At 39.0% G+C, this 14768-nt stretch overlaps 2 protein-coding genes across 4 annotated transcripts; one reads left to right on the plus strand and one right to left on the minus strand.

The window, feature by feature from the left end:
* Positions 1-572: 572 nt before the first annotated feature.
* LOC127810301 (probable carbohydrate esterase At4g34215) lies at positions 573-1699 on the minus strand. Its single transcript, XM_052349731.1, has 2 exons — positions 1039-1699; positions 573-942 (listed from the first exon to the last, which is right to left on the minus strand). Exons 1-2 carry the CDS (start codon positions 1585-1587, stop codon positions 745-747), a joined length of 747 nt encoding a protein of 248 aa, XP_052205691.1. The 5' UTR covers positions 1588-1699; the 3' UTR covers positions 573-744.
* A 602-nt stretch (positions 1700-2301) lies between these two features.
* LOC127810136 (protein TIC 21, chloroplastic) lies at positions 2302-14393 on the plus strand. Of its 3 annotated transcripts, XM_052349535.1 has the most exons (4): positions 2302-2676; positions 3418-3675; positions 13304-13507; positions 13990-14393. In XM_052349535.1, exons 1-4 carry the CDS (start codon positions 2380-2382, stop codon positions 14122-14124), a joined length of 894 nt encoding a protein of 297 aa, XP_052205495.1. In that variant the 5' UTR covers positions 2302-2379; the 3' UTR covers positions 14125-14393. The 3 variants fall into 3 exon arrangements, with proteins under 3 accessions (XP_052205495.1, XP_052205575.1, XP_052205410.1); XM_052349615.1 differs by lacking the exons at positions 2302-2676; positions 3418-3675; positions 13990-14393 and adding exons at positions 3683-4879; positions 4946-5324 and having other exon boundaries at positions 13304-13447; XM_052349450.1 differs by lacking the exons at positions 2302-2676; positions 3418-3675; positions 13990-14393 and adding an exon at positions 3683-5324 and having other exon boundaries at positions 13304-13447.
* Positions 14394-14768: the final 375 nt, after the last annotated feature.

Here is a 14768-nt window from a genome sequence, read left to right on the forward strand (position 1 = left end):
ACGGCGGCGGCGGTGGGGGAGACAGCAGGCGAAGGGGTTGGGGGGGCAACGGGTGGGGGTGATCTGCTGGGGGTGACGGCAGTGGGGGGAACCCTGGTGGGTGCGGGCGGTTGCTCGCGGCGGAGGGAGAGGCAAAGGGGGTGGAGGCGAGGCGCTGCGAGCAGCTGGCAGGGGGCGATGGCGGTCCGAGAAGCGGTGTTGGGGGGGGGGGGGGGCGATGGCCGTCTGTGGCCGGTGGTGAGGGCGACCGGGCGAGGCGGTGCGAGAGGCAGAGGGAGGGGCACGACAGACGGTGCTTGTGGCAGGGGGCGGACGGCAAACGCTGCTCGCGGCAGTGAGGGGGCGACGACGGTGCGAGTGACAGATGGAGGGTCACGGCGAACGATGCTCGCGGCAGAGGGGCGACGGACAGCAAACGCTGCTTGCGGTGGTAGGAGGGTGACGGTGGTGCTCACAGTAGTGGTGGGGCGACGGTTTGAGAGAGAGTGGCGGGTTTGAGAGAGACCGTGTAAGAGAGACACTGAGTGATTGAGTGAGTGAGAGAGAGAGAGAGAGAGAATGGGCGAGATTCAAAATGGAAAAAAGAAGAAAAATTAAATAAAAAATAATTCGATAAACCTTTCTCTGAAGGTTTCTCGACAAGTAGCATAATAACACTCAATCAAAGTCTTTGCGAGGAAACGATCATGAATACATACGAACTGAAGTACAAAGTTACGTCAACAGGATACCGTAATATCGAAGTTACGAGCAAAATGTGGTGAGGTAGGCATCGGCCAGCATACGGCCCAGTTGAACCTGGGCCTCTGTGGTGAGGTGCAGGTTGTCTTCCTTCAGCGCCAAGCCCTTGGCATCCACGCAAGCCACATTCGCTATATCGATGCTCTTCTGCGCCTCTCTCACCGTTTCTATGTACTTCTCATCTCCCGACGCGATCGCTACCTGATAAACGAACACAATTTAAGAACACAATTGCTTCATAAACCAATCGAATTTGTTGAGATGAAATAAAGCAGTCTCGATCCAGGAAGAATTCACCTGAATAATTGGAAGAGATGGCGACTGAAGATCGGAGCGCACATCGTGGATCAGCTTCTCCATTTTGGCTTTGTAAGCCTCGGCGTCGGTTTCCGACGACGTATCGCTCTCTCCCTGGTACCAGAGCAGGGCTCGGATCTCGCCGCCGCCCCTCGCTGCTGCTTCCGCCCGCCTCACCATGTTCTCGTAAAGGTGCGTGCCCCTTTCCCACTCCTTTATGGCCGTGCCGCCGACGGCGCACGGGACGAGACCCATCGTGCCGACGCGGCCCTTGATGGCGTTGGCGAAGGCCATTCCGGGGCCGACGCCGCACGTCTTCTTGGTGTCGATGTCTGCGTGGAGAGGTTCGTGCGCCGGTTCCCAGTGGAGCTGGGCGTTGAGGCGGAGGACGGCGGCGGGGTCGGGGAGGCACTCCGGCGGGACGACGCCGTCCCAGTGTTTGTGAGGGGTGACGCCGCCGCGGCCGGCCATGTTGCTCTGGCCGGAGAGGATGAAGATGTGTTTGTTGGATTGTGGTTTTTCCATCTGAGTCGAACTGGCCATTCCCATGCTGATATTGGGGTTGAATTTGGGATAGATTTTTGTTGAATTCCGAAGATGAGAATTGGGAAAGGATATGAGCAGACATGCCGTCGGCAGTAGGTAAAACCAATTATGTTTTGTGGGCCGGCTTGTAAGGACGAGAACCGGAATCGGGTAAAGTAAAAGAGTTGCTCCGGTCCGAGTTTTAAAACTTTGATTGGATCGCTAGGCGAATGCAGTGTGGTTTGGGCTTAAGGCCTAAAAGGTTCAGACTGGGCCCTCTTGGGTTGTGATAGAACCGAAGCCCATTGGTCCGAGTTTTAATCTAATTTGATTTGACTGGAAAATAATAAATTATACTTCTTCTTCTATGAGATAAATAATAATGTGGCTAATTGCATGAATAGATTTAATTATCTATAATTTTTTTTGAATGAACATTAATATCTGATTTTAACCTGTCATGTTGTGATGGATAAAAATAAAAACCAATATGACCAAATTCTTCTTGGAGCACATATAGATCTAATGTTATTAATTTTTTTTTTAAAAAAAATTCAAATAAAATTATTTTTCAATGGAGGAGGATGATTTATTAATTTAGAAGTTGGCATTCAATAAAATTAAAAAAGTCCATAGTCATAGAAGCTATTTTGAAATATTAGAGGAATTAAAAGAAAAATGTCGGGGAAAAGGAAAGGTGGTTCAAGCAAACAAGCCCCATTTGAAGGGTTACTTTCCGAATTCTTTCGTTCGCTATTTTACATCCACCGTTAATATCTGAACTCTGGAGTCTTCGGCCCTTTTGCTTCAGTAGCTATGCAAGCTCTACTGTTGCCGGCCGGTCGGTGCGGTGGAGCTCCGCCGTCGCCCGCGGCGGTAAAGCCCTTGTTGCCATGTCCCCTCGCATACGCCCCTCGACTCCCTTCTCTATCTTCATTTTCTATCTCTTCCCTAAACACTCGACAGTCTCTATCTTCTTCACCTACATCTCTGCCTTCTTCTTCTTCTTCTTATTTGATGCTCAGAATGAAAACCACGATCCTCGCCTCTGCCCCAATTTCTGCGGCTTACACTTCCCCAAATGACGAGTCCGAGAAGGCGAAACTCGCTCAGGTTCTCTCTCTCTCTTTTCGTACTGGTAGTCAATTCTTCTATGGATCACACTCTTTTTTTAATTGAAATTTATGAACAATTTTGAACCGTTCGTTAGGAATTTTCAGTTTGCAAGCTCACAAACTCATACACGTCTAGAGTTCGACGGAATGGAGTTGGATTACCCACAATTTAGGGCATATGAGTCTGTACTGGATAGATTTGTGCTATTTTGGATCTTCAATTCGTTAAAAGGGAAAAGAAAATGAGGTTTCACCTGCATATGATTCTTTTGTTAATTATCAAGCAAAGTGTGTGTGTGTGTGTGTGTGTGTGTGTTTATGCATAAAGTACCTAATTTACCAACTTTCCTAAAAGCCAATGAGAAAAAATGAATTTACAAATCGTTCTTCATTTTCATTTTCTATCCCTATCTTTTCCTTTCCACGCAGAAATCCAATATCCAAACATAGATCTGCAGGCCAACGTTTATGTTTGAAATGAATATGATTGTTGATCTGATGAACAATATAGCGAGTTAATTCATACTAAAAAAATAAAAAAGTGTTTAGGGACTAGGATATTATCAAGGGAAGAAACAGAAATCAGGGGTTTTTGAATGCCTTGCGCTATTGAATTCATTCATGCCTAAAGGTAAGTATTTGGGAACTAGTATATTGTCAAACCAAGAATCACAAATCAAGTGTTTTTGAATGCGTTATGCAATTGAAGTTGAAGGCTGCCTTCCAATATTTGATGCAGGTTTCCAAGAGGTTAGAGAGTACGGCAAGGTACTTCAAGAGGTTGGGTAGTTTAGGTTTCTGGGGCCAGCTAGTGTGCACTGTTGTGGCTGCTGTGATCCTTTCATTTTCTATTGTTATTACTGGGAAGATCACGTCACCTGTCACATTTTATTCTACTGCGGGTGGAATAGCAGCTGCATTCATTTCAGTGTTTTGGTCATTTGGGTATATACGTCTCTCTGACAAGCTTCGCAAAAGTGCCAATGACCCTTCAAAGGTGTGTCCACTTTTACTCCTTTTTTCCTCATCTTTGAATAGACGAGCTAGATTTTTTTTGAGTGGTTTTGTAATTAATGGTATTACTGCTGTAAATGATGTGATATTTCAATTGGTCTATAGAGAGTCTTTGTCCCACATTGGTAGGATTGAAAGCTTTCCTCATCTTTATATATGCATTGAGTCTACTTGGGCTTATGAGAGCTGTTAGAGAGTTGGGCCTTACGCGCACTAATTCAAGGCAAAATCAACAATTCCCCCCCCCCCCCCCCCCCCGGGCACACGAGTGAGATTGCACGTTGCAACCTTTTGTTCAATTTTCTTTTTTTTGGCCTTACTCGAAACTGCTCTGAATTGTCCTTCAACAGTTGAGAGAGACTAGGTCTTTTACTTCTCATCCTTTATCCATCTGCTGACTACCTTTTACCTTATCTTCTTATCCTTTGGTCGATTATCTCACCCAACTTTCACATTTCTTCACCTATAAAAGCAGCCCCTTGTTGGACTTGTGAGACTAAGAAATCGATTGCTACCTTCCTTTCTGTTCATTCTCCTTGTTGCTTCTCTCCTATTATTCCCAAATCCCATGAGTGCCCACGTATTTGGAAGGGCTTGTTGTATCTTGGGGGATAGCCACTTGGGCTCTTGCACCGTTTGTGGGGTGAAAATTATCCTTAAGGACAGTGACGTTTGTTGTCACGTCTCGAGCTTCATACACCAACTATCCACCTTAGTCCATTTATTTTCTAATATTCTTAAGGATAAAGATGGATGCCTCTTTCCACATCATTGTCGTCAACCATGCAATCACAGATCTTGCCCATGCCGCTAGCGCTATTGCAGCCAACCATGCTGCTATCGCTGTTGTTGTCGCTGCTATTGTAGCCCACCATCCTGTTGCTAGTGTTGTTGCAACCAACAATGCCGTTGTCGCCAACCATGTCATCCCTCGTGTTGTCAACCATGTTGGCGGATCATCTGCTGCGCCTTCTGTGCTTGCTTCCATCTCGCCAATGCAATATGTGAAGCCATTTCCCGATGTGTCCAAGATCGAACTATTCGATGGAAACAACTTCAAAAGATGGCAAAAGAGGGTACATTCAATCCTTGATGTTCAGAGTGTGGCATATGCACTTAGTGAATCCAAGCCTAATGAAGCTAGTGTCGATGCCAAGCTATTGGACCATTGGACGTATGTAAATAAGGTATGTAGGCACACGATAATCAGTACATTATCTAATGAATTATTTGATGTCTCCTATCCCTTTAAGGAAGCAAAGAAAAATTGGGATTCCATGAATGCTAAGTGCACAGCTGGGGATGTTGGCAAAGAAAAGTTCGTGATTGGAAAATTCTACCGATGGGAAATGGTGGATGACAAGGAAATCAAGGCTCAAATCAACAAGTGCCACAAACTCTTAGAGGACTTGAAAGATGAAAACATCATGTTGCAAGAAGAATTTTTAGCTAGTCTACTCATTGAAAAATTGCCTGAATCATGGAATGACTACAAGAACCAACTTAAGCACAAGCACAAACAACTATCAGTTGAAGACCTAGTTGTACACATCATCATTGAAGAAACAAACCGCAAAGAGCTACAATTTGCAAGGGCAAAGGAGATGGCGTACAAGGCTAACTTGGTACAAGGTAAACCTCAAAATCCCAACAAAAGGCATGAACACAAAAATAAAACTGATTATAGGCCTAAAGCAACTAACCTTAGTTTCAAGAAAAAGAAAGGTTATTGCTTTGTTTGTGGAAAACCAGGGCACCATACACCTCAGTGTAGAAAGAGAGTGAGAAATGATAAATCTGCTTAACCAAAAGCAAATTTGATTGAAGCAAATGATATTATTGTTGTGGTTATTTCTCAAGCGAACATTGTGGCCAATGTGAAAGATTGGGTGGTACACTCTGGGGTTAGTAGGCACATATGTGCAAATAAAAGTGTGTTTTCCTCTTACATTCTAGTATGAGAAGGAGAAGAAACAATCTATCTTGGTGATTCAAACTCACATATGTATCTTTGAGAAGGAGAAGAAACAATCTATCTCAAAAAAGGGAAGATTCTTCTCAAACTCACATCTGGCAAAACTCTGGCTTTGATTGATATCCTTCATGTTCCAAACATTAGGGCTAACCTGGTTTCTGTATCTTTGTTAAGCAAGGTTGGGGTTAAAGTGTCATTTGAATCTGACAAGATTGTAATGACTAAAAATAATATGTTTGTGGGCAAATACTATTGTAATCAAGGTCTTTTTGTGCTTAATGTTTTTGAAATAATTAATGAGAATGCTACTTCTTCTGTTTACATGCTTGATTCTATTGATATGTGGCATGCTAGATTAGGACATGTTAGTATTTCATATATTAAGAAAATGCAATCTCTTGGACTCATAACTGAAATAAATAATTATTGTTTAAATAAATGTGAGATATGTGCAGAAACTAAATCAACTAAGAAAACTTGTGCTTCTACTCAAAGAGAATATGAACTTTTAAGCCTAATTCACATTGATTTAGGGGATTTAAAACAAACAATGACTAGAGGAGGCAAAAAATATTATATCACATTTATAGATGATTGTTCTAGATATACAAAAGTATATTTAATAAGAAATAAAGATGAGGCCTTCAGTATGTTTCTCCTTTACAAAGCAGAAGTAGAGAATCAATTAAATAAAATGATAAAAAGAGTTAGGTCAGATAGAAGAGGTGAATATGTTTTATTTAATGACTTTTGTGAAAAAGAAGGAATAATTCATGAGATCACTCTTTATTCTCCTGAATCAAATGGCATAGCAGAAAGGAAAAATAGGACTATAAAAGAAATGATGAATTCCATGCTTGTTAGTTCTAATGCACTTGATAATCTTTGGGGGGAAGCAATTTTGCTAGCTTGTCATCTACAAAATAGGATTCCTTATAAGAAAACGGGTAAAACACCTTATGAGTTATGGAAAGGTTATACTACTAACTTGAAATATTTGAAAGTGTGGGGGTGTCTTGCAAAAATTATGCTTCTCTAAGAAAAGAAAAATAGGGTTAAAAACATCTGATTGCATGTTTATTGGTGATGCTGAACACAGTGCTGCATATAGGTTTCTTGTATTGAGAAGTGATATACTTGATTGTAATACTATAGTTGAAACAAAGAATGTTGAATTTTTTGAAAATATTTTTCCTTTAAAATCTGAAAGAATTACTCATGCACCATCTCTTAAAAATGTTTCTGAAAACATAAATGAAGAGTTTAGGAGGAGTAAAAGATTAAGAAAAGAAAATTCCTTTGGAGATGATTTTTACACTTATCGTATTGATAATGATCCTTTAACTTATTGTGATGCTATATATTCTCATGATAAATTGTTTTGGGAGAAAGCAATAAAAGATGAGATTGATTCCATTGTACAAAATAAAACTTGGGAATTATTTGATTTACCTATTGGAGCAAAACTCATTGGCTGTAAATGGATTTTTAAAAGGAAATTTAATCTTAATGGTTCTATTGACAAGTATAAGACTAGATTAATAGCCAAAGGCTTTACTCAAAAACAAAATATTGATTATTTTGATACATTTGCTTTAGTGACTAGAATTTCATCTATTCGTGTTCTAATTGCCTTAACTTCAATTTACAAACTTTATATTCTCCAAATGAATGTTAAAATTGCATTTTTGAATGGTAATTTAGAGGAAGAGATTTACATTGTGCAACCTGAAGGTTGTGTTATCCTTGGTCAAGAAAATAAAGTTTGTAAACTACTTAAATCCTTATATGGATTAAAGCAGACACCTAAACAATGGCATGAAAATTTTGATCAAGTTTTGGCTAGTGATGGTTTTTCTTCTATTGAAGTAGATAAACGCGTGTACACAAAATTCATTGATAATGAATGTGTGATTATAAGTTTTTATGTGGATGATATGCTTATTATTGGTACTTGTCATGAGATAGTGCATAATACTAAAAGTTTTTTAGCTTCCAAATTTAATATGAAAGACATGGGTGAAGCTAGTGTCATTATGGGTGTTAAGATAAAAAGGAGTAATGATTGTATTATGTTGTCACGAGAACATTATATTGAGAAACTTCTTAAGAAGTTGGAAATTTTGATGTGATGCCAGTGAGTACTCTTTATGATGCTAACACTCATCTAAAGAAAAATCAAGGTGATCTAGTTGCCTAGTCTGAGTATGCACAGATTATTGGGAGTCTGATTCATTTAATGAATTTTTCTCGACCTGATATAGCTTATGCTATGTGTAGACTAAGTAGGTATATACAAAATCCCAATCGAGATCACTGGACTGCATTAGTTTGAATTATGAGATATTTGAAGGCATAGTTGTTAAAGGCGCGCCTAGGCACAAGGTGCTAGTTCGGCGCCTCGCCTAGGTCGAGGCGAGGCGATTTCAGCGAGGCCCTCGCCTTGCATGGTGAGGCACCGGGGCGAGAGGCGCACCTCATGAAACCTAGGTAATTTAATTAAAACATGGAGCACAATTCGCTCCTCACTCCATCTTCCTCTCATTTCCAGCATGTATACATTACAACATATTTACATTTCTTTAGTTTAAGTAAATATTCACATTTTCTTTAATTTATATTTTACCTTCCATTTACTTTAATACATAAATGTAAATAAGAAAGTACCCCCCATTTGGATTAAATAAAAATATTTAAAAAATTAAAATCCATAACAAAAAGAAAATAGAATTTTGGTTTTAGTACAAACTCGGGATTTAGCGATTTTGCCACTCTCAAAATACATACCTACTTTTTCTTGAAAAATTCATTAAAAATCATTTTAACAATAATGAATATTAGCTATCAAAATACCAAGAGATAGTTTTTTAAAATAAAAACATTTTCTTATATGTCTTCTTATAATGCGCTAATCTTAGAAAAATAGCATTTTTTAAAATGAAAACATTTTCTTGATTGTGGACTTGTAGTGTTAATGTGTGTTTAGAACTTTGCATGATGATTGGTACTAGTTTGAGTTTGAGTTTGAACTTTGATGATGTTTCTAGTTTAGAATTTACATGATGAATGAATCAACTTTGATGTTGTTAGTTTAGAATTTGAAGATGATGAATCATAAATGATATGCATGTGTTATTATTGATAATTTGATAGTTGTTTATGATTTTACAAGATTTTGAGTTTTTTTTCCTTCTAAAATGTGCGCCTCGCTTCCCAAAGGCGCGCCTCGTGCCTTAGGTTCCAGGACCCTTTGCGCCTCACTACGCCTCGTGCTTTTTAGAACTATGTTTGAAGGGTACCATAAATTATGGTATTTTGTTTAGTGGATTTCTTGTTGTATTAGAAGGATACAGTGATGCTAACTAGATCTCGATTTAGATGAGACAAAATCCACTAGTGGTTATGCGTTCACCTTTGGTGGGGATGCAATGTCTTGGAAATCAACCAAACAAACTATTATTGCTCGATCCACCATGGAATCAGAGTTTATAGCTCTAGAGTTGGTTGGTAATGAGGCCGAGTAGTTGAAAAACTTCTTAGTGAATATTCCATTAGTAATAAAACCGGCACCTTCAATGTCAATGCGTTGTGATTGCCAAGCGGCAATAGCCATTGCAAAGAACAAAACTTTCAATGATAAAAATCGACATATTCGATTGAGACATAATGTGATAAAACAATTGCTTAAAGATGGAATTATTTCCATAGATTATATATGAAGTCAGAAGTGAATTTGGCCGATTCTCTAACTAAACCTCCTGGTAGGAAATTAATATTAGAAACATCGAGGGGAATGGGATTAAAGCTAACTTGAAATGTTGACAATGATAGGAATCCGACCTATGTGATTGGAAATCCCATGAATTAGGTTCATATGGGTAATAAGAAGTAATTGTCAATACTGTATAACACTATATAAAATTTAAATCCCTGCCTATGATATGTGAGTAGTGCTTAGATTGCATATCTAGTGAGGATGAACATAGCTTTTAATAATTACATATCCCTTATGGGTGGTGTATTGGATTGCAGTATACACTTGATGCAATCACCTATGTGGGGGATTGTTGTAAATCATGTGATATTTCAAATGGTCTATAGAGAGTCTCTGTCCCACATTGGTAGGATATAAAGTTTTCCTCATATGCATTGAGTCTACTTGGGCTTATGAGAGTTGTTAGAGAGTTGGGCCTTACGTGCATGAGACTGAGCTAATTCAAGGCAAAATCGACAATTTGCGTCCCCCCCCCCCCCCCCCCCCCTGGCGCGCTCGAGTTAGATCGCACATTGCAACCTTTTGTTTAGTTTTTTTTTTCTAGCCTTACTCGAAAATGCTCTAAATTGGTCTTCAACAGTTGAGAGTGATCAGGTCTTTGTTGACCAAGTCTTTTACTTCTTATCCTTTATTCATCTGTTGACTACCTTCTACCTTATCTTCTTATCCTTTGGTAGATTATCTCTTCGAACGTTCACATTTCTTCACCTATAAAAGCAGCCCCTTGCTACACTTGTTTGACACAAAAATCAATTGCTACCTTCCTTTTTGTTCGTTCTCCTTGTTGCTTCTATAGTCGTTCTGCTGGGTTATTGCACTGTTTCTTGCTCTTCTATCGTTCCCAAATCCTATGAGTGCACACGGATTTGGAAGGGCTTGTTGTATCCTGTGAGATAGCCACCTGGGCTCTTGCACTGTTTGAGAGGGAGAAATTATCTTTAAGGACAGTGATGTTTGTTGTCACGCCTCGAGCTTCATACACCAACTGTCCACCTCTGTCCATTTATTTTCTAACAGTTACTTCTCTATTTTCCTTTATAAATGAATATTATGCCACTCATCCCCCCCCCCTCCCCCAAAAAAAAAAAAAAAAATAGAGTTTAACAAAAAGGAAAAAAAGGGATTTTCTATAAAAGTGTATAACTATGCATTTCTATATTTTTTTTGCATTTTCCTTTACATATTTTACTTTTCAATAGAAGATGACAACTATGCTTCTCTGTATGTTTAATTGTTTGTATTTGTATAGTGATGGTTTCTAGAATTATTTTTCTTATCATCTATACTTCAATTAATGTATATTATTATGAAAATGCTTTTGTGTTTATACTTTGACAACTGTAGCAGCTATTAACTAATAGCATGTGAATCATGTGGTACGATACTACACTTTGATGCACCATGTTTCTAGTATGGGCTAATAGCATGAAAAAATCAAATATTTTCGCATTTTTGCGATTTTATCCAAACGTATCAATTTTGACAATAGATGCCCGATTTGGTCGATTGGTTGCAAGTTTAGCCACGACCTGAATCCGATTCGAGAGGCATGTGCGCCCGCTGATGTGGCACGCCACTTGACATTTTAAAACATTTTGAGTGGGCCTCGTATTGATACACGTGGAAAAAAATAAAAAAGAAAATAACATATATATGTGTTATATATATATACACACAGAGAAAAGAAAGGCATGCGGAGGACGGAGACGGCGACGAAGGATGATGGCAATAGTGACCGGTGACGGCATTGGGTTGGAGGCGGCAATAGAGGCCGATCTGGAAGGAGGTCAATTTAGAATCTGGAAGCTTGATGGCTAATTGTTGATGTCGATGGGGTCGGCTTAAGCGATCGACGGCTAGGGCGAGGTGACTGGCAAAGGACGTCATCAGCCAGCAAGAGCAGAGGGTTGCTTTCTGTGAGGTGGGCGTGAGCAGGAGGAAGCCCAGATCGGTCGTCGGTTCAACTTCCAGATCGGTCGTTGTCCCTGTGAGTAGGAGGAAGCCCAGATCAATTGTCGCCTCTAGCTTCTAGATTAGTCGTCATCATCACCGTCCGCCATCACCATCGTTGTCCTCCTTCATCATTGTCCCCATCCTCTGCCTACTTCCTTCTCTTTGTGTGTATATATATATATATTTAACATTTTCTCTTTTATTTTTTTCCCACGTGTCAACGTGAGGCCCACTCAAAATGTTTTAAAATGCTAGGCATGCCATGTCAGCGGGTGCACACGCCTCTCAAATCGAATTCAAGTCGTGGCTAAAATTGCAGCCAATCAACTAAATCGGGCGTCTATTGCCAAAATTGAAATGTTTTGGATAAAAACGCGTAAATGTTTTGTTTTTTCATGCTAATAGCCCTTCTAGTATCACATATGTAAAGGGAAAATGTATATTCTATTGAAAGGTTGCAAGAGGCTAGAAACCTCAATGAAGTGGTTGAAAGCAGTTAAGGCTAATTGAAATTCAACAAAAAATAAGTAGATATAATCAGTTCCATAAGGAAGTAGATATATATTTTCTCCTTTAATTGAAAGTAAAGTTTTACAATGGTTGCAAGACTACCGCTTCTTATGAATGAAAAGTAAGATACCTAGAAGCACTTCTATAAAATGGGCTGGATACAAATGCAAACTATGAAGATGTATGTGGGCAGACAAGAAGCATAAAGTAAATATAAATACTTGGTGAGAAGATGGAAGTAGCTTATAGAAATTATGGTTTTCCGTGTACACCAAAGTCTGGGAACTGTATTTAAGGCATCGTGCATAATTGTGTTAAGGGGATGGAGAAGTTTTTTAACACTTGTGAAGACTGGTATTATGGAAAGCTATTGAGACATATAATTTAATTGAAACTTTGATCTAGATAATGATGAAACGTGATTCAGATGGGTGACCCAAATGGGTAAAGGTCACTGCACTTGTTCGTTGTATACAGTGCCATTCTTTTTTTTTTTGTGTCTCTATGAAATCTCTTTTATGTAATTCTTTTTGAAAGGCATCATTTTATTCTTAGCGCATGCATGCCCACACTTCTATCATAATTTGTTTAATTGCAGATTCATTACATAGAGAGAGAGCAGAGATTACATTTTTAAAGTTTAAACAAATAGAGGTTCTGTTGATGTGCTGTTCCCTTATGTAGCAATATAATATAGTTTTGGGGAGATAGGTAGGAACAGTTTGATATGCCATCATGAATATTAAGGGTTTAAAATTTGTAATAATTTATATTGCCAAAAGATTAGTAATACATATGGTAAATGCCTTTTGGTTTCATGTTTCCTAAAACTGAATTTGGTTGGTTCTCTCTATTTACACAAGTGCCAGTTTGACTTTTTTTTTTTTTTTTAAGCTTAGTTTTCCAGGACTTTTTGTATCTTTAATTTTCTTATTCCCCCACTTTTTCTTTCCTTGGCACAATGGCAAATTCAGTGCTTAGTTTACTTTATATTCTCCAAGCCATTTTTGACAATCTGATTTTGATAAAATCAGTAAGTTCCAACCAAATATTAGAGCTGGTTTCACGACGTCATGAAGTTGTTGCTTCAAGCAATGACTTAAAAGGAATTCAAATAGGATTCTGTTCTTATAGCATTCCAAGTGCAGATATTTTGGAAATTTAGTAGGGAGTGAACTTCTGGTCTTGGACCACGAGATCATCCTGAAATTGTAGTTTGGGACAACAATTTAGCAGATGCATTGTGTTTTGACAAATTCATTCTGTAGGCACTTAATTTCTCCCATTTGGGAGACGTATCCCATATATGAATTGGTTCAAGGTAAAAACTCCAGGTATGCCACTGTATCAGACAACACTGGTGCTGTTACTGATAAATCTAACTGGTTGTGTTTTCAGGCTCCTCCTCGAGCTGATGTTGTGAAAAGCTTGAAAAATGGCATTCTAGTGAACCTTCTGGGAATGGGTGCTGCTGTGCTAGGCATGCAAGCCACAGTGGGATTGTTGGTTGCTAAAGCTCTAACTTCTTCAGCCAATCCTTATTACCAGGGTATTTCACCTGGTTACAGCCCTGTCCTTGCATTGGATGTATTCTTGGTGCAGGTATTGATCTATATTTAATTGAACCAATTCCGTCTCATTGGTCGTACTCTGGATGTGACAGTTAAAACAGTTTTAAGCCATGAAGTTTTAAATTTTAGCATTTGACAGTTTAGAATCTCTATGTGGTTTGAGCTAGTATTCCTCCTCCATATCATGGGCAGATTTACCATCCATAGGGTTTCAAATGCCATCTTGCACCCTTCAATCTCACTGTAGTGTAATGAGCATTATGGAGAACTATAGTTTGAGTCTTTGAGAGACAAGATATAACAGGATATCGTCTTAAAAAGAGAATTGTAAAACCTCGTCCTACATATAAATTTCATCGTAGTCTTTAGACCAGAAGTCTGTCCAGTTTGTCAGTCTAGAGATCCATTTACTCTGGATGAAAAATTGTAACACCAGAAGACAAACGTGCAGTACCAGTTGGGGTTATTTGATTGATCTAATGTTCTCACTCGAGTTATATATTTGTTTTCCAGGCATCAGCAAACACTATCCTTTCTCATTTCCTGGGCCTCGCCTGCTCACTGGAGCTCTTAAGGTCAGTGACTTTACCGGCATCCGAACCCGTTCCAGGTTCCAAGTATTGCATAGCCTGGTTCTACCGGATATGATATTGAACGAATTCTAGTTTGAGATTTTCTGGGCAGACCATGTTTTCAGCAAACACAATTGGCATTTGGCAGGCAGAGAGTGATTTTACAAACTTCAAGTTCGTGTATTTTTGTTCTCAGATTCTACGAACTCAGTTACCTTGTTCAGTTTAATACAAATGTATGAGTGCAGTAGGATCAAACTACCTCGGTGGAATGAAATGGCCCCCAGTGTAAAACATGGTGATGAGCATTGAGTGAACTTAAGGCTTTCATGAAATTTTCTTTTACCGTCTACTATTCTGGTCGCCAAGCCTAGTATTTTATTGAGAAAAATTCTATTTTGCTTCCTCGATTCGTTTGTTTCGGGAAAGACAACAGTCGATCTTTGTTAAAAAGGGTAAATTGGGCAAAACAAATCAACTTTTATTTTCGTTTCAATTTTAAATTAAATTTATAATTTTTTTTTAATAATAATCTCATTTTTATTTAATTTCAATTTTAAATTGCCATTACTTTTTCCAAAAAAAGACTCTTGGTAAATGCCTAAACTAACTTAGCTAAAATGCTGATTATTTAAGTGCACGTCAGCGCTCCCTCTCTGCATTTAAGATGTGTTTTTAAGGCTTTAAGCTTGCGTTGATTGAATGTTGTTTGGTTCCAAG

This window comes from Diospyros lotus, chromosome 1 (genome assembly GCF_014633365.1).
Source record: "Diospyros lotus cultivar Yz01 chromosome 1, ASM1463336v1, whole genome shotgun sequence".
NCBI lineage: Eukaryota > Viridiplantae > Streptophyta > Magnoliopsida > Ericales > Ebenaceae > Diospyros > Diospyros lotus.